Source organism: Xyrauchen texanus, chromosome 41, assembly GCF_025860055.1.
Source record: "Xyrauchen texanus isolate HMW12.3.18 chromosome 41, RBS_HiC_50CHRs, whole genome shotgun sequence".
Classification (NCBI taxonomy): Eukaryota; Metazoa; Chordata; class Actinopteri; order Cypriniformes; family Catostomidae; genus Xyrauchen; species Xyrauchen texanus.
This window is the reverse complement of record NC_068316.1, coordinates 9748427-9767884: the sequence shown is the minus strand read 5'-3', so window position 1 is coordinate 9767884 and position 19458 is coordinate 9748427. Positions and strand designations below refer to the sequence as shown.

The 19458-nt window shown below is 39.4% G+C and overlaps 1 protein-coding gene across 5 annotated transcripts in view; it reads right to left on the bottom strand.

Moving 5' to 3' along the window:
* The window catches only part of LOC127634560 (5'-AMP-activated protein kinase subunit gamma-2-like), an 81596-nt gene that overhangs the window by 59951 nt on the left and 2187 nt on the right, over positions 1-19458 (bottom strand). For 2 of the 5 annotated variants that reach the window (XM_052114169.1, XM_052114173.1), the window contains exons 2-3: positions 10848-10919; positions 3365-3638 (exon numbers count right to left, since the gene is read on the bottom strand). In XM_052114169.1, coding sequence (XP_051970129.1) covers positions 3365-3638; positions 10848-10919 — 346 coding nt within the window. Of the gene's footprint in view, positions 1-3364; positions 3639-10847; positions 10920-11337; positions 11407-14152; positions 14172-14379; positions 14468-19458 lie in introns of those variants that run through there. The other 3 variants (XM_052114170.1, XM_052114172.1, XM_052114171.1) reach the window with 3 other exon arrangements.

Here is a 19458-nt window from a genome sequence, read left to right as displayed (position 1 = left end):
ACATTTATATTCTGGCCAGTAGATGGCGGTGTAACAAAACAATCAGACTATGGATCTTAAACGCAGTGTTTTGAGGATGACAAAGCATCAGTCCACCATGGACATGGTTTTCTTGAAGTAAAAAATAAATCGTCACCATATCAGAGATAGAATGCTGTCCTCATCTCCACATTTCCTGCCAAAGTGTTCTGAGCATGTCTGAGAGCTGAGGATTAATTTCTGTTATTGTCATTTGTATGAAAGCAATCATGATTTCATTATGGGCTTTCTGCATTCTAAAAGGTTGAACATTTTCACTATTCTGCTAGAATATAATAGGATGAGTTCCAGACAGGTGTAATTTCCAGAATGACAAACACTGCTTGACAGAAGCTCCTTTTCTGAAAAAAAAAAAAAAACTTTCCAAAGAAGCATATGTCCCTGAGATACTGTAGGTAAATACCCAGGATTTGATCAGAGCTAAAAATGGATCCATCAAAACAAAATTCCAGTCAACCAGTGAGTGCAATCAGATGGCAATGGTGACCCATATCTGGATGCACATCCATTAAAGAAATTATGCGTGTGTATGTGCAAATGCACCAGAACACTTTGCAAATAAATCACTAACAATATGGATGGATATAATAGAGTACAAAAAAAACATAAACACAACATCTTCCTTATTGCTCAAATGCCTCTAATGTTTTAAATGTCTCCCTGGATTGGATTCTAATCCAGCAAGCTCTGTCTTATTACCAGACAGACTCATCCAGTCATCCAGCTCCACCTCAGAATTGAATAATAAATCAATATTGTAGTTTTCAGCAGACAGAGAAAGTCTGCTAGCTAGATCAACTAATGGCTTAGTGGAGCAGCAGTGTAGTGCTGTTATGTAAGTGTATATGTTAATAAAGAAGAATAATCCCCACTGTGCATATTGAAGCTGTGGTTCACCTATTCACACTCGCCCACACGCTCAAAAAAACACAAATGTTCACTACATTCATATTTGACATTTTTGCAGCCAGGGCTTACTGACTTTATTTAAACAATAATAAAAAAAGACATATATAATAATATATTACATATATAATAATATATTACATATATATATATATATATATATATATATATATATATATATATATATATATATATATATATATATATATATATAACAGTAAATAATTATATAAATTCTGTATATACAATTGTAAATTATAAATCCTGAATATTCTGTATATAAAGTTGTAAAATATATATATGTTGATGAACAGATAAATAGATAGATAGATATACAGACAGATGGACGGACGGGGACAGACAGACAGACAGATAGATAGATATACAGACAGATAGACAGATGGATAGATAGATAGCTAGATAGACAGACAGACAGACAGACAGACAGACAGACAGACAGATAGATAGATAGATAGATAGATAGATAGATAGACAGACAGACAGACAGACAGACAGACAGGACGGACGGACGGACGGACGGACAGATGGACAGATAGATAGATAGACAGACAGACAGACAGGCAGACAGACAGACAGACAGACAGACAGACAGACAGACAGACAGACAGATAGATAGATAGATAGATAGATAGATAGATAGATAGATAGATAGACAGACAGACAGACAGATAGATAGATAGATAGATAGATAGATAGATAGATAGATAGATAGATAGATAGATAGATAGAGTATATTTATACAGTGGGATCCAAAAGTCAAAGGCCAACTGTAAAAATGCTTCTATTTCACTTTTTATTTTATTTCACGCATTAAATGAAATTATATATACACTACAAATGAAACTGATGCAAATACTTATTGTGTTGTTGGTATGCATTCTGGGTTTAGCAAGAGAGCATTGTTGAATTATAAATGGAACGGTAATGTGCTGTCGTATTAGTCTGGCACAACCATTATCACGTCACTGACGGCACAGAGCCATGACCTCCGACCTACTTTCATCACTGTACCATGGTACTGCAAAGAGAAGGCCAGAAGACTAGTCTTCCACCTCCAAACCTCTAAAACCAGCCATACTCAGCTCACTCTTGATCTAAATACAGGTCACTCCATTCCAGTAATACTCTTAGTCTCTTTACAAGACAGGCCTTCATTTTATAAATATTGATAACAATTTTACGGTGTGGGCGTGGATGAGGTTTCCTCTGATTATTTTTTTGTCAGAGAGACTAAACAAAGACAAAAGCTACAGTAAGTAGGGACTATGTTAGATTTTAAAATACAGTCATTTAAAATGATGTAGTTTAATGAACAGTTAGAGTAAAATAATCACCTGCTTTCTTGATTAGATTCAGAATGCATCAACATCTTTGGCTCATGATGCCATTTTAAAGCTGCTGTAAGTGCATTTTGCACCACAACCATCCGTCATTGTTTAGTCAAACAGGTAGTCGCACCCCAAAACTTACACCACTGCCAGACATCCTGGGACTCCTCTAGAAAACATTCTTTATGGACTACTATCCCTCCTCTTGGTTCTGATCATTGAATCAGACTCACGTGGACAGCATATGTGACAGCTGCATTCATTATCAGGCTCTTGTGCATTAAGAATACCCATGCCTCCATTAAATCAGCATACAGTGCAATTATCCGAATCATTACGCACCGCAGGCTGAGGTGGACCCAAACAACCTGTCAAAGGTTTCACTAAACGCTGTGTACATTACAGACACTGACTCACTTTGCTCTGACATGATAATGGTATTCAGAGCATCTCATCTCACAATGCTAATAAACATTTTAATACCTGTTGAGTTTATTTACAACACATTTTAAGTGTATATGGGTGCTTTTATCTGGATACAGTATTTACTAGATGTAATTTATCCACAAAATATCATGTTTTATTCTGGCTGGATGTTAAAGTTAAATAAAGGGCATCATCAAATAAAACTGAATGTTATTTTTATTCTCTTGAGGATTAAACCAGCTCAGATCAACATTTCCAACTCAACTACCCTACATTAGTCACACCTTGTCATAAACCATATTTTAGACATGCACTGTTAATTATTAACTTGTAAAGGGGTAATATCCTAATTTTCCCCTTGCAGTCTACTTGAATATTAGTCAAGGTTTCTTGCATCAAAAATAGACAATATTTTCATTTTACATGACCATATTGCACCGTCTCTACTGCCCTTAGAATTAAACAGGCTGTTTCCACGACCTCTTTGTAAATTGCTTATGTTTGAGTATTACATAATACATCTAACATATTACATGAGCAAGTGAGAATTTTATGATATGGCCCCTTTGATTGTTGAGTTTTACAAAAGGTAATGTTAGTTTCATGGGTTTAAATGTGTAAATCGATGGTACACATGCTCTTACCTTTTTTAGCACGAGAGAATAGTTTGATGCTGACAGGAGAGGTGGAGGGATTTGTGGAGTCTTTGGAGGATGAGCGGAAGATTCCAGTGAAACTGCGGCGGCGTGAACTCTTTGGCGAGGAGTCGTGATTGGAGGGGTAGGGGAAGATGGATTTGGGAGATCCAGGGCTGTTTCTGGAATGGGCAGGAGCGGACATGGGGCTAGAGGGCCGACTAAATGGACCCCGGCTGAAGAAATGTTTGGTTGGGCTGGCTGAGCAGCAGTTAAGCTCTCCCTGGAGAGAAAACAATTACAAAATTACAGTATGTTAGTGTAACCTAATGTAGTCTGGTTGATTTAGTAATGTTAAATACAATTTCTGGCTTTCATGAAACCAGTTCTTTTACATGTTACCACATGAGGCAATTTTTTTTAGGTTAACTGACACATTTTTGCAATGTAATATGTTTGGTGGCAACTGCTAGTACATTGCTTTGTGCTAGGCAGTTCTGGGGCATTGCTAAGTGGTTGCTTGCTTGTGTAATGGGAGCCAGCTGGTAAATAACTGTGTAGTGAGTAAAACCTCACTCTCCTGACCTCAAGAGGTGTGCTAGTGACTGACACTAGAGGCTGTAGCCTTTAGCCTCCTTGTTAGCGCACCCATGCTAGGAGACACCGGTTTGAGTCCCGTTCGGAGCGGAGCGAACTGAACCGATGACATTGGTGCCTAAACCCGGGATGGGAGTGATGTTTAGGGGGTGAGTGTAACGGGAGCCAGTTGGTAGATAGCTGTGCAGTGTGTAAAAACCTCACTCTCCTGACCTCAAGAAGTGCACTAGCGACTGATATAAAAATAATAATTATAGTAACACAGTGCTGTCTCATGCAGGAAACACTCCAAACTGAAGTAGAGGAGCACAGTTGCTTTGTGTAGGCTATTCATTGTTAAGAGTCAAAATGACTGATATATTATACATGACAAAGTTAAAAAAGTACTTTTATTGACATAATATTTTATTTTATCTTCTATTTATTTTAATTAGTTCAGATACAGTTGTTGGTGGAGGAGTATACGCTGTATGTTACAATGTCCCCCTCACCTGTTAAAACATGCCCTTAGGCGAGGCAAGTTGTAACATTTCACTTTACTTTTTTATAGCTACATGGTGAAAAAAGTCAAGGGCGTAACACTCTTAAAAAGGTGATTTGGTCCCCTGCATATTTTCAAGCTAAAACCATATTGAGTCCAAATGGTGGATTTTTATACAGTGTTCTTTGGGTTTTGTTACTTTGGGCTGAAGTAGTGACTATCCAGCCAATCACAGGTGAGTTTCATGAGCTGAAACAAACCTTAAGAAATAGGTCATCAGTCAGACAGTCTAATCAATGTGGCTCCATTAGTTTCTACAAAATTGATGTTGTTCAAAATTAATAATCTAGAGATGAGGAACACACAAATGAGAGTTTTATTTATTTATATATTTATTTATTTTTCTCCCCAATTTGGAATGCCCAATTCCCAAAGTCCTCGTGATGGTGTAGTGACTCGCCTCAATCAGGGTGGCGGAGGACGAATCTCAGTTGCCTCTGTGTCTGAGACCAGAAATCCGCAGATCTTATCATTTGGCTTGTTGAGCACAGGAGACCGCTGAGACGTGGGGTGTGTGGAGGCCCACGCTATTCTCACGCTACTCACCATGCGACCCACCAAGAGCGAGAACCATACATTATAGTGACCACGAGGAGTTTACCTCATGTGACTCTACCCTCCCAAACAATTGGGCCAATTTGGTTGCTTAGGAGATTTGGAGTCACTCAGCACGCCCTGGGGTGGTAGTCACTACCAATAATCACTGAGCTACCCAGGCCTCCTCAAATGAGAGTTATTTATAGGCATATTGTTATTGGTTGGCAGCATTATGTGAAATGCACTGCAGAAAAAAACAAAGAACAATCCTTCTTTAAAGCACACATTGTAAGTTAACATCAAACAAAAAATGTTTTTACTTATAAGCTATTTATAAAAGTAGGCCTAAATGGCCGAATATAATCAATACAATTGTCTACTCGCCATCCGTGCAGATGATTAAATTAACTGTCAGTTTATATTTACCATCTAAGTGGAAGAAAGAGCGAGCTTCACGAGAGAAAAGACACGATCATCAGTAAACTCAAGACGTTGTACATTAGACGTCACATCGTGATGTCACTTTGGTCTTTATACTATTGTCCCCGAGATGAGCCGGAATTATTTTCTGTTGTAATCGACATCATACCACGGATGCTGTCCATTTTACATCAAAGTTTTTATTTAACATCACAGAGCAACCACAGAAAATGTTCGCTTATTGGTTTTTAACATTCAAGGGCAGTCATAACAATGTCAATTTGTAATTCCCTTACAAACTAAGCTTATTTCCTGTTGTAAGTCATTATGATGTGACTCTGGGCTGACTACTGACGGCATGTTTGAAGGACAGTCATTAAGGTATTGAATGAAGAGACGTCGTAACATTCAGATGTGTTCAGACTCTTTGCTCTTGATGGTCCTTGATGTTTGCACTGTTAATTCACATGGGACTTTCACACAGCAGACAGACTGACAAAGCCATTGAAAACTGTTTAGACAGCCACTTTGTCAAGAGGCTTTTGTTAAATCAGAGAGGCTCACACAGAAGCATAAATACCTCACTGTATACCTAAACACAAACCATAATAACAACCTCTCTCTCTCTCTCTCTCTCTCTCTCTCTCTCTCTCTCTCTCTCTCTCTCTCTCTCTCTCTCCCTCCTCTCTCTTTCTCTCTCTCTGAATACAATAAAGTGGGACTTGTAACTGATGTCAGCAAAGTTAAAAGCGAGATACTACAGATCATGAAAAACAAATCATTAATTTAGCTAAAATGTTGACAAAATCGTCTTTATAGCAATATGAATACTTTGCTAGGCCAGACTGATTTCACAGTAAAAATGTCTTTAGCTAATATTGTTCTGTGCTTACCAAAATTCAAAACACTGCCCCCAGTGGCCAAAGCGGTAAGTGTTGTTGGGCGTATGGGAACGTGTGAGATTCAGTTTCCGAGTTAAATGTCCACAGATGGGTGCCAAAAGCAAGTTGAAAAGCTAGCTGTTTTTAACTGTACAGGCTGTAATACAGTGAAGAGGAATGCAGATTTTATAAACTGTTCCCCCCAACCCGAAACCTAAACCTTACCATCAGAGCAGAACATTTTAATGTTAGAGGGGAAAATGCACAAAAAAATATCGGAAAACCTCCAAATCACACTCGTTACTTACTATGCAAACATGGTTGCTTCTTGGTTTTATTGCGGATTCCAAACCCCGGTCTCCCACGCTGCTGATGCAACACACTTCCGATCGCGTCAAAAGGCAAGGTAAACACAATTAAGCCGATGCACAAATGTCGAATGGGAGATGCCACTTGTCAGTAAGTCGGCATAATGTGGCTTATTCTAGGGTACTGGAACTCTTGGAAACAATGAATCAAATGTTGCTGTGTTTACTGGCTTTACATGGTCATGACAGGAGTTAAAAAATCGGACATCATTTTGCATAGACAGGTTAAGCAAGCAATTTTATCTCTCTAGTCTTATGTTCCTATAAACATTGTCTATACTTTTGAAACCGATTGTTTTTTTAATGTTTATTCCAGTGCAATCTCTTTCCCCATAGACTTCCATTGTAAATGCTTTACTGTAAACACAATTTATTTCTTATTTTCTACAAACTGAAGGATGAGTCGGAATTATTTTCTGTTGTAATTGACAGCATGCCATTGATGCTGTCCATAGACATTACTTGTATTGAACTCAGGAAATTCTTTTAAACAAAAAAAGAAACAAAACTGTTTCTGCATTTAAGAGCTGATGGAAAAAGTCTGTACTGACACTGAGTTTTCGTGGTCCTGAACGTTTGATCACGAGATAAGATAAACACGCTGACGCAGCAGTTTTGAGTCACACTACCCTTATTTTGGCTCCAATCCAAAATGCCATTCCCGTGGCAAACGTTTGAACAACACTAATGCATTTTATTTGCACACAAATGTTCGTCCACACTGGTGATTTTGCATTGACCTTGCTGAGGGTTAATCAAACATTACATCTGTTCAACATGGAAAAACATAATCAGTGTAAATATATTCAGTGTTTACAACATACTCATAAGAAAAGGTCATTGGCAAAAGCGGTGGAGTAGAAAGAAGGGCATCTGAACTTAAAGTGTATTCTCCAAAACCACTACGTATTCACAACCTCCTAAAGTATCAAAAGAGCTTTTCACATTCTGTGACTCCATCTCCCCTTCAACAAGTGAAAGGAGGAGGGCTCAAAATACAACCCTGAGACATATCAAGTGATTTATCTCCTTTTTAGTCTCGCGTCTATGGGTCTCTATGGCTGATTGATTGATCATCACATATGATGATTTTTACAGAATTCCCAAAAAGTATTTGGACACTTAAGCCAAACTTAAAAACATATTTATGTCATTGCAGTAGATAAAAACATATCAAAGTAGTTAGTATCTGCAAACAAACTAGCTTTTCAGAGTTATTTTTGTAATTACTTTTAACAGGTGTACTAGTAGTTCATCACATTAGCTATAAACATGTTCTACTAAGTATGACAACCAGAAAGTAAAGTCTACTCTTTTTATTCTAATTTGAAATGAAATAAACTACTTCTGTGAAATGTTTTGCTTTACAGGTGTATATCTTTAAAATAAATGCCATTGGTTTCATATTTTGCAATCTAATGTAATGACAATACATTTTAAGTGACATAAGTGTCCAAATATTGTTCAGGGCCACTGTAAAAGTAAGTAAGTACAATTACACGGTGCTTGTTTAACAATTCCATGTAACAGCTGTAATTACACTCCTGGGTACAGTTTATAATTTCCAAATGAGAGTTCTGTACATGCGAAACAAGCCATGAAGCAGGACAGGAAGAACATAATTACAAATCAGGTTTTTAGAGCAGACTCATCATGTTCCATCAGAGTGATGGCACAAATTGAGGATGCCAAGGGTGTGGCAGCTTTTAAACTAATGGCAAAGAGACGGCAGACACAAATGGAGTCTAACAGCATTTTCCAAGTTTAAAGTGGATATTCACATTTCTATGGCTGGGTATTGCATCTACCTCACTATATGATATACATTGCGATGCATATGGCACAATTCAATACATTGTGATGCATCAACATATCATGATTGGTGTCACAATTGAAACGGCACCAAATGCTCAAGAGAGACAAAGACCACTAATCTGTTTTAGTTTGAAAAGTCCATCTTTGCAGTTTCCTAACATCATCATTTTCCAAAACACGCGTACTGGAGCACGTCTGTTTAGCAAAATCAATGCTTTTTCAAAGAAAAACATTTGAATGTAGGTGTGGCTTGAATCTGAGGGATCAGTTACAATGTCTCTCTCAGGCCACATCCACACTAATCTCTTTTCATCTGAAAATTCAGTTTTTAGTTTCATAACATCATTTTACAAAGTATGCTGTAATAAAGAGCGTTTTCAAAAGTCTCAATCTTTGGTGGTGGAAATTGCATTTCTGGATTCGCTATCTGGTGTTAAAGGGATTGTTCACACAAAAATGAAAATTCTCTCATTATTTTCGCACCCTCATGCCATGTGTATGACTTTCCTTCTACTGCTGAAAGCAAACAAAGATTTTTAGAAGAACATTTCAGCTCTGTAGGTCCATACAATGCAAATGAATGGGTACCAAAACTTTGAAGCTCCAAAAGCATATAAAGGCAGAATAAAAGACTCCAGTGGTTAAATCCATATCTTCAGAAGTGATATGAAAAGAGTTAGTGAGAAATAGATTAATGTTTAAGTCCTTTTTTACTATAAATCACCACTTTCACATTCTTCTTTTGTTTTTGGCTTCATGTATATCGCCACCTACTGGGCAGGGAGGAGAATTTATAAAAAAAAAAGAAGATAAATATTGATCTGTTTCTCACCCACACCTATCATATCACTTCTGAATATATAGATTTAAGCACTGGAGTATTATTACTTTGTGCTTTTTAGAGCTTCAAATTTGTTATACCCATTCACTTGCATTGTGAGGACCAACAGAGCTGTAATATTCTTCTAAACATCTTTGTGTTCTGCTGAAGAAAGAAAGTCATATACATCTTGGATGGCATTTCAATTTTGGGTGGACTATCCCTTTAAAATAGCAAAATCAATGCATTATCAAATGAAGGCCACGTCAGAACAAATAAAAGAAATCCCTATGTTTAATCCTCTCACCGACACTAGAACACTGTTTTCCTCCACTGAAAACAGAGCATGGCGACGAGTCGTCCAGTTCACGTCTTGCCGAGAAGTTCCGTCTGCTGTAAGTGTATCTCGATCACGACGCAGTGATGATTCAAAGACAAAGTTCGCAGTCTTGAAGGAAGAAAATTCTAAAGAAATGGTGACTGAGCGCCCACTTATATAGGCCAACTGCGCACCTACAGGGGCAGGGCTCAGACAAAATTGCCAATCAGAGGATTGGCATGATTGTATAAGTGTTTCAACAAGCTTGTGCAGAAGGACACTCCCCATTGTACTTACAGCAATGTCAAGAGAACTGAATCGAAAGGGAACAAATGTTTCAAACTTAAACTTACAGTAGTGTGGATGTGGCTGAATATGTATTATTTCGGATGTTGCCTTAGACTGTGCCGTTGTCATGACACTTATCACACAACATGTTTTCTGTCAGAATCGCATGAGAATCAACGCATAGTCAATACAGTGTAAATGCTCTTATAAAAGGTTAAAGGAAGACAAGACAAAATTTAGTGTGTAAATGCATTTTAAAAAAGACCAATTGTACTACAGAATACAAATATCATGATGATGTCATTGCTGTCAGTTATTTTGAACGCTGAACATTCTGTCAGTGTAATTCAATGGGAGATTTTCTAATTTAAATTTCTTTAAAAAAGTATAAAATTAAAAAACTAAAATACAAAGCACACCTAAGATTAATATTATTTATCATAGAGTCTGTTAAGCAGTTCAGGCTGAATTATTTAGAATAAACCCTAACCAGAACATCTGAGGAATAATACAGTGCAGCCTTGCAAGCATTGTAATTATGTACCAGACCACACACATATCACATAGTTGTTTGTGATGTCATCATAATGACTATGCAAATTGTGCAATTCAAACAAACAAATGAAATGTGGGATACATTTGCTGAAAGTACACATCATTAGGACGGTGTACTATTGTCTGCCTTTTAATGCGGAGCAATTTTGGATTTCATTTTTAATCACTAAATGAATGAGATAAAAAATACACACAATACAGGAAAAAAAGAAGAAAAACATGTTGCAGCTATAATGCCACACTCACTAAAAATGCAATTTAACATGTTTTTGATATCAGTGATTGTTTTCAAAATGCAACAATATTTAGTTTCTTGCTGGCTCAACCTTGTGAGTGTATGGGTTGTGTTACCTTGCGTATGCAGTCCTTGTTCGAGTGTTCCGCATCTCCTTCCAGGAACGGCATTGCGAATGAGCTCAAGTCCTGTGGAGCACAAACAAACAATATGATGACATTGCTTATTATAAATCACTTTCAAGGCTGTGGAACCTCTCACTCACATGAAAAATTAAAACATTTCAGAAATTAAATATTAGAAAACTGCTACATTTGCGCTGTAAAGAATCCAGAATTGTGCAGCTGTAAATGACAAAATGAACAATTCACTATTCTTACATATCATATTTTAATGGACTAATGTTTAAGCCTTGGGGCACGGTAAAGTAATTGCTCAAATCAAAGGCTGAAACGAAAGAGAATAAACAACAAAGGCAGTTTAACAGAAGCACGTCAGATTTAACAGATGGACACACTGTGGGTGTCTATTACAACCTGTAAAAAGGCTGAAATGCCAACCCAGCAATACAAGCACAATTTAGAAGAAGAGCCTTGTTCAACTCACATCAATTCCACAATGTCTCCACTGTCCTCCTCAAAGATTAAGAGACTCTACCAATTATCCACCATCACTTTAGCCAACACAGAGCCCACATCATCCCTATCAGAAAACATCTACACAGCCTCTGTCATTTCAACCGGTTTTTATGGAAACATAATCTCATGTGACCACCCTGCAATTTAGCAAAGGTCTGTGTAAATGCATCTGTAACCTGTAAATGCACAGATTACATCAGGTATCACTCAGCCCCTACAATGTAGCTAGTGTCAGGTGAATAGATTGTACAATGATTTCCTAGAAACTCCAATGGGATCAATAAGCTTTTGTTCTATGACAAAAGTCATTTCAGCCTGCAGCTATTAATACCAGTTTTACCCTGACCTTTACAAAAAAAAATGACCAAGGGTACAAATAAGATAAATGGTGTTCCTTTTGGTTAGTTTAGGAACATTATACAGAAGTAACCATCTCTACAATCAGTTATCCTAAAACAGTATCAAACAAACAGTAAAATTCAACATACGTATAGGTTGTTCTTTAATTCTTCGTCCATTCTGATGCTGTATGCTAACGTAGAGTTAAGAAACTTGTGCACACCAGCAAGTATAAACTCACTCTGGCAGAAACCTAAAGCTTATTAAAAAGCTCAGAACATGTAAACGTGACACAGCAAGTGACATTTAAGAGAAGAAGAAAAAACAGCTGAGGTCCACTTACACAAACCACAGAGCTACTGAAGTGCATTTGTGTTTCAAACGTTTCCTTCTTACACAAGCCTCTCTTGTACCAACACAGAAGACACAATTGTTTAGCGGTCACTCTGTATATGCTAAACATTACACTTGTGATGAATTAGCATGATCTGTACTATGCAGCCCAAAATCCCTTTGATAGCATGACCTTTTCCCCACTACACATAGAATACTGTACTTACACATACAAAACAATACACATTATGTGACCACATCCACACTTATATGTTTTATTTGAAAATACACTGATTTTGTTACGTCCATATTAGATGGCCGTTTTCCACCACAGAAAACAAAGACTTTCGAAAAAGCTCTCTGTTATTGTATACTTTGGAATACATTAGGAAACTGGAAACTGAGTTTAAAGCAAAAACGATTAAGTGTAGACGTGGCCTGCAGCTTCTGTTGTTACGTATACATTTTGTATACAATTTGTTTACTTACAGCAATAGATACTACATAGTCATTAGAGGTAAACCGATATGGGTTTTCTATGTGCGATATCTAGAGAGAATGGTGGCTAATGGACAAGAATGAAAACTCACAAATATCTACAAATCAACAGGCCTAGCCAACAAATTGGCTGACCACTTATAAGCCCATTTCAATACACATGAAATAAGCTCAAGCAAAACACTCAACACGTAAAATAGCAAAATTGTATAAAAAATGTATGTGTCATGACGTTTTCAAACAAATAGGAAAACAAAATCTGCAGTTTTGCACTAGCTTTGCAAATATCTCAGTAACAATAAGGCGCTTTCAATAGAAATGAATGGGGCCAGTCCATAAATGTAAACATTATATGTGTTAACATGATTTTATCGTGATAAAATCAAAACTTTACCAATGTTTATTGGATTTACAAGGTTGCAGTTTTTTCTGACATTATATCATCATGACAAGGAAGTTTTAATATTGGATTCAGCTTTACAAAAATATGATTAGAAGATGATTTTATAACACGGAAATAATGTTAACACGTATAATGTTTATGTACTGTAGCTATACCTGTGAAAAGGCATGTATTTTGATGTTTATGGACTGGCCCCATTCACTTCTACTGTAAGGGCCTCACTGTAACCATGGTTTGCGAAAGTCAAAATAATTTGATGGAACCACAGGCAGTCACTATAATGACACTAGAGACTATTTAGCAGAGATGGGCCACTTCTGTTAAAATGAATAGGAGAAATTGGAGCATCCAAAGTTCAACAGATGTAGAAAGGAAGTCCCATCTTACAGGTAAAAGAGCCAATCACATTTTAGATACAGACACCATCTGTCAATCAACTCAAGAATGTGCATGCACATTAGCTATACATGGCTGGAATAAATATATATATTTTTTTCATTTTTTTTTTTCCGTAATCTGAGGTTAAGGACAATTTACGATTCCAGTGTTGTAAAATTTTAACCATCCGTTTCTGAGATTTCGGTGTTCCCCCATTCAAGAAGATTGTAGCTGCACTTTCATGGAAAAAGCTAGATTATTAAAGATAGTTAAAGACTTTAAAGACACGTTGTTCAGACCAAATCAAATAATGCAAATTGGTTCTCATATGTACGCATTTCTTAATAGAGTCATCAGTTTCCACTATTTTACTAATTTGTGATAATTACTTTAATTTTGTAAATTCATCTGGGTAACCCAAAAACCTAATCACACTGTTAATGTCCTTGCACTCTCTCCATAATTATAACCGTCCATTATGCCTTACTCATGTTGCTTCTCAACATGCAAATCTTGTCTTGTCTCACAACAGGTCAGTCATATCCATGGTAACAGGATTAACTTTCAAAGCAGTTTCACTCCCAGCTGATGATAAGTGGAATCTCTAGAAAACCAAACGCATTGCTTAGAATTTACAATAACATCCCTGAAATTAGTTTATAAAGAAAGGATTCAGCTACTTTTTTTGAGGGAAAAACACAAGACAATGTAAACAGCATAATTTTGTACTATTCAACTATTCAAAAGCATGGTTTGATAAAGTTGGCTGGATGTTATGTCTATTGACACATGTTGTTTGCAGCACCATAAAATAGCAACTCAACCGGTTTACCTTATATTCCAATGGAAAGAGACTGATCAACAATAAAACACAATTTCCTTCCTACACAGATCCGAGCCAGTCTGCTTCCTTATCTTGTATAGAAGGACCACAGCCAAAGTAGACAAGCCATCTGTCGCCTAGATGGGGGCTCAGGGCACCCCACCTCCATATCCTTGGAGTCCAAAACCCGATTACAAACCCAGATTTCCAGGGTAAAGAGCAGGACAAAATATTACCTCTGCAAATGAGCACTGGTCAGTGATAAAAAAAAAATAACACCCCCTCATATACAAGTCATGGAAGAGCTATGGCTGTTGTGGTCTTGTATTGAGATGAGCCAGTGGAACTGCTAATGCAAGCACTTGGAAATCCAATTTGATTAACACAGGGTTACTCCAAGAAACAAGGACATACATAACTCACTGAAATATAGCACCTCCTCTCAGTTACACAGAGGAATCACAGTAAACGGTTGGCACCAACAGTGACGTCACTCTTCCTCTCATTCACCGGTTAGATGGAAAGCCTGGAGTGGGATGGAGAAAACACGAGGACAGCCTCCCAGCTGCAGTAAAGGGTAAGTGGCATTTAATAAGCATTTACTCTGTGGCAGGAGAGTGAGAAGAGGTTCATAATTAATAAGCTTGACAGTGGTGAATGAAGCACACCTGTTGTGAATAATGCTTCATTACCATTGTCTTTAAAAAGCAGAGCGTACCTCTTCTTGGGGAGCCATTTTCAAATCTCCATGTGTGCGCACACTGACATCCTTACACAACCTGGACCAGAGCTGGGTGGGTTCAGACGAGTTGACGTGCCACCGGACCCGCTCCTCGGACCCCCTGGGCTGATTAGATGAGTTGCCGGGGGAGAACTGCACACGTCGCGGCCGACAGGCTAAAGGCCGGTGAGCCTTCCCCTCTCACCTGCCACAGGCCTGGGAAGTCAGGCCGCCAAAGATGCCGCCGTCCCTCGCGCCGTGGACCCTGGAGGGAAGCGTGTGTGGCCGATGTACCCAGCTCATGCCTGGGCCATTCCGTGGACCCTACCCCACCCCTCACGGAGCCCCTTCTCATCTCGAGGATTCCAGATTCCCCCTTTGTTATGAACACTATTCTCTTGGACACTTTTTTATCCCCCTTTATGGACATGTTATTTTGATTATTATTTCCAATAAATGCCTCTCTGTGGCTTGACACCACAGCCAATGTGTCTGTCTCATGCTCACCCTGCCACACCAGTCAGAGCCCAATAATTCAGTCAACAACAGTTCTTCCTTTGAGTGACTTTAATCACTTCTAGATGGTTTAGATGTACAGATGAAGTACAGGTAGGATGAACAATGACATAGGAATGTGTGGTCTGTACAAAATAAAGATTAAATAATAGATACAATGCAATTCAAATGATAGAACAACAATACAGACTTCAAGTGCCAACACAAGAATGAATAACACTATCAATAAGCAAATATATTACTGCAATCAGTGTATTGACCATCTGAGACACAAGACAATTAGCAAACAAAATAATAATGTGCAAACACTATAATCAATGCAATTGTCTTTTCTAACAACTTACGTGTAACCAAACGGGCATGAAACGAGTGCACACTAAACACACACTCACTCGAACGTAATTACCATAAACTCAAGTAGATGCAAGTTTACAACATGCAACTGAAACATAATTGTGTATTAACGATGAAAAACTCACTTTATAAGATGCACGCACACATATAACTGTCTAAACTTGTTTATGCTGGCCCTACACAGTGTTTACACGTTTCAGAGAAATTAACTTACAAGTGGCTTACTAATAGTTGTCTCTGCATATTAAGCTTGGATAGGAGAAAGTATTTTTTACATTGCAAAAATGACAATCTGCAGCTTTTAATCTGTGAGCAGAGCACTGGACCATTCACTTTTCAGAAAAACACACATCATTACCTTCTAAACTTCAGATCAGTGTGCACTGGGGCCCTGCAAAGTTCAAAGGGCAGAGCAAAGGATCATTACTCAACCAAAGGTCACACGTGGTCTAAACTTAATAACTAGTATACTTTGACTAGTATATTTTACCTTGATAAATTCAACTATTTGTATTAGAAGAACTTTATAAAACATATTCCAACAACATGTGAGCAAGCATTCACATAATAAGATCATGACACATAGAAGCGTTAAAAAATGTTCCTTTGGGTATACAGAGCAAAATGTCACATGATTACAAAGAACATGTCTCTTAACTCAGAAGACACAGTGGACAGGGTTGTCATTCCAAGGTTGGAATGACCACAGGAGAGAATGACTAATCACTGTATTAAAGTTCTGCATTATGAACTCTTACTATCAAATACCCATACACTCCCGAATATAAAAAAGATATGGGCAACTAAACTAAACTTTAATAAGCAATCCTAAGGTATTCAAAAATATATGGAACTCACTTAACCTATTGCCTATTTACACACACACACACACACAAAAACATAAAAAATAACAGCAGGTTCATATGGGTTCAAAGATTACATGCAAAAAGTATGTACAGTATGTACAGTAATAACATTGCTCTACATAACCTATTTTCGGTTATTTATTTACCAACATTTATTGAGAGCAGTAAATGTGATTTAATTAACCCTAATAGTTAACTGATTTAAACCTGAAGGACGTGGTCAAGCGCCCGTCTGGGGAGAGAGAAAGCGGTAAGGACATCCACCTGAGATGTCCTGTGGCTAATTATATTTACATGTTCACAATGAGAGTCTGGGGATGTTGTGACCCCGGCAGCAGCTAACCCCCATGTGACGCTGGTGAAGATGGGGGCGCAAGATGAGCCGGAGCTCTTTGAGTGCACGGCCCAAGCACTGGAATGGCCACGGGCACAATGGGCAGTCCACTTCCTATTGCTGCTGACCAGGGAGGCACAACTAAAACCCTGTCAACAAAACTTCCAGTCAACAACCTCCTGAAGGATCCTGAGCTGAAGAAAGCCACCCTGCAGCGGGTCGGCCGCAGTCCCGAAGAGCATCGCCAGCAGTTCATAAACCTGACGCTGAGAAAAGCAATTTATTTGCCTTCACTCAACAGCTCCGCCAGCAGTGGGTAATGGCCGAGAAGCCCAGCAATCTTGGGAGTGTCATTGATCTCATGGTACTGGAACAATTCATCACCAAACTCCAGCATCGCTGGATGAAGCAGTGCAGTTGGCAGAGGGCCATTTAGCGGCATACCCGGGGGCCGGCGAGCCCCCCCCTCTCTCTGTGGTCCCTCTCCCGTCCCCTCCCCTCCTTCTTTCCGACCAATCATGTTCCCTCAGAAACAGAGGCACAGTTCCCCGAGACCGGTGCCCCGGTTTTACTAACACTCCTGTCTCTCTCTCCTCCGGCTCTACTCATTCTTCCTCGCAGGTGGGGGAAGCTGCCGCCACTGGTGTGGGTGTGAGGTTTAGGCCTGTCTGTTGGCATTTGTGGAGAGCTGAGACACGTTCATGAACAGTGCCCCGTGATAGAGGTGAGGACGTTGATCCGGGTCCCCAACACTCCACAGGCTGCCCCCGATCAAGTTGTAACCAAACCTCTATTCATCAATGCTTCGTTCAAAATAGGGCATTGGATACAAATAATCTGTAAATATCCCCATGCACACACCTCACCTTCACCTTCATTATCCTACAGTGACTGTAACGATTCAATTTTGGGATCAAAAGCATAACATTGAGGGTGTGGTTAGTTCCCGCCTCACCCATCCTCTTTTGGGTACTAAAAGGGGTTGTGTGTAATACAGTGTAATACCTGTAATACAGTGGTATGGACTGGGGTGTGCAATGCGCTGATGGGGGAGGTGGAGCCGGTGCCTCGGCTTCCCCAGCCCTTAGGGAAATTCCCGCTGGGGATTTCCCTCTGGAGCAGATGCAAGACGAGACTCTTAAGCATGTGTTTGACCAAGTGAAAGTAATTGGTGGTCAATTCCTTCAGCCACACATTGTACTCACATATCCATATTTCTCAATTATAAACAATCAGTTGTATCGAGTGATGCAGGATACTCAGACAAAAGAAGATACAATCCAGTTGTTAGTTCCAAGGAGCTGTTGGGAAATGTTGTTCTAGGCAGCTCATTATAGTCCGATGGCAGGCCACTTGGGAAAGGGGAAAACGCTAAGCTGCCTCATGGCCCGTTTCTATTCATGGGGATGTTAGCCAGTGGTGTGCGACATGCCGTAAATGTCAGCTGGTGAATCTGCCGGCCACTCCAAAAGCACCATTGCGCCCTCTTCCATTGATTGAGGTTCCCTTTGACTGAGTTGGCATGGACCTCGTCGGGCCATTAGAATGGTCAGCATGCGGGCATTGCTTTGTCTTGATTTTGGTGGACTACGCAACATGATACCCAGGATTATTTACAGTAATGATTGGCAACAGTATATGCAGCATCTGAAGGGGTTCTTGAGAACACTGTGACAAGCTGGGCTCACAGCAAACCCGGAGAAGTGTGCAATTGGGTGGGTGGAGGTACGGTATCTGGGTTTCCACTTGGGTCATGGGCAGGTGTGACCCCAGATTGATAAAACTGCAGTGATCGTGACCTGTCCAAGACCCAAGACCAAAAAGGAGGTGAGACAGTTTCTGGGGCTTCTGGGGCCTTACTATCGAAGGTTTGTGCCTAATTTTTCAGACATCACCAGCCCGCTGACTGATCTCACTAAAAAGGGAGCCCCAGACCCGGTCCAGTGGACGGAGTCATGCCAACAAGCTTTCACACAGGTAAAAGCTGCACTTTGTGGAGGGCCGCTTCTGCATTCCTCTGATTTCTCTCTCCCTTTTGTTTTACAGACAAGCACATCAGACAGGGTGCTGGGTGCTGTTCTGTCCCAAGTAGTGGAGGGGGAGGAATGCTCAGTGAAGTACATTAGTCAAAAGCTCTCTTTGAGAGAGACAAAGTACAGCACCATAGAGAAGGAGTGTTTGGCCATCAAGTTGGCTCTCCTCTACTATTTGTTGGGACAAGTATTCACACTCTGTTCAGACCACTCCCCGCTCCAATGGCTTTACCGCATGAAATATGCCAACGCCCGGATCACCCGTTGGTATCTGGCACTCCAGCCATTTAAGTTCGACTTGGTCCACAGACCGGGGGCACAGATGGCTGTCATTGACTTCCTCTCAGGGGAGTGGGCAATTCGGAAGGTTCCCCTGGTGGGGCGGTGGGAGTATGCACAGGTGAGGGTGTGGTCAAGCACCCATCTGGGGAGAAAGCTGTAAGGACATCCACCTGAAATGAATTGTGACTAATTACCATTTTTATGTTAAC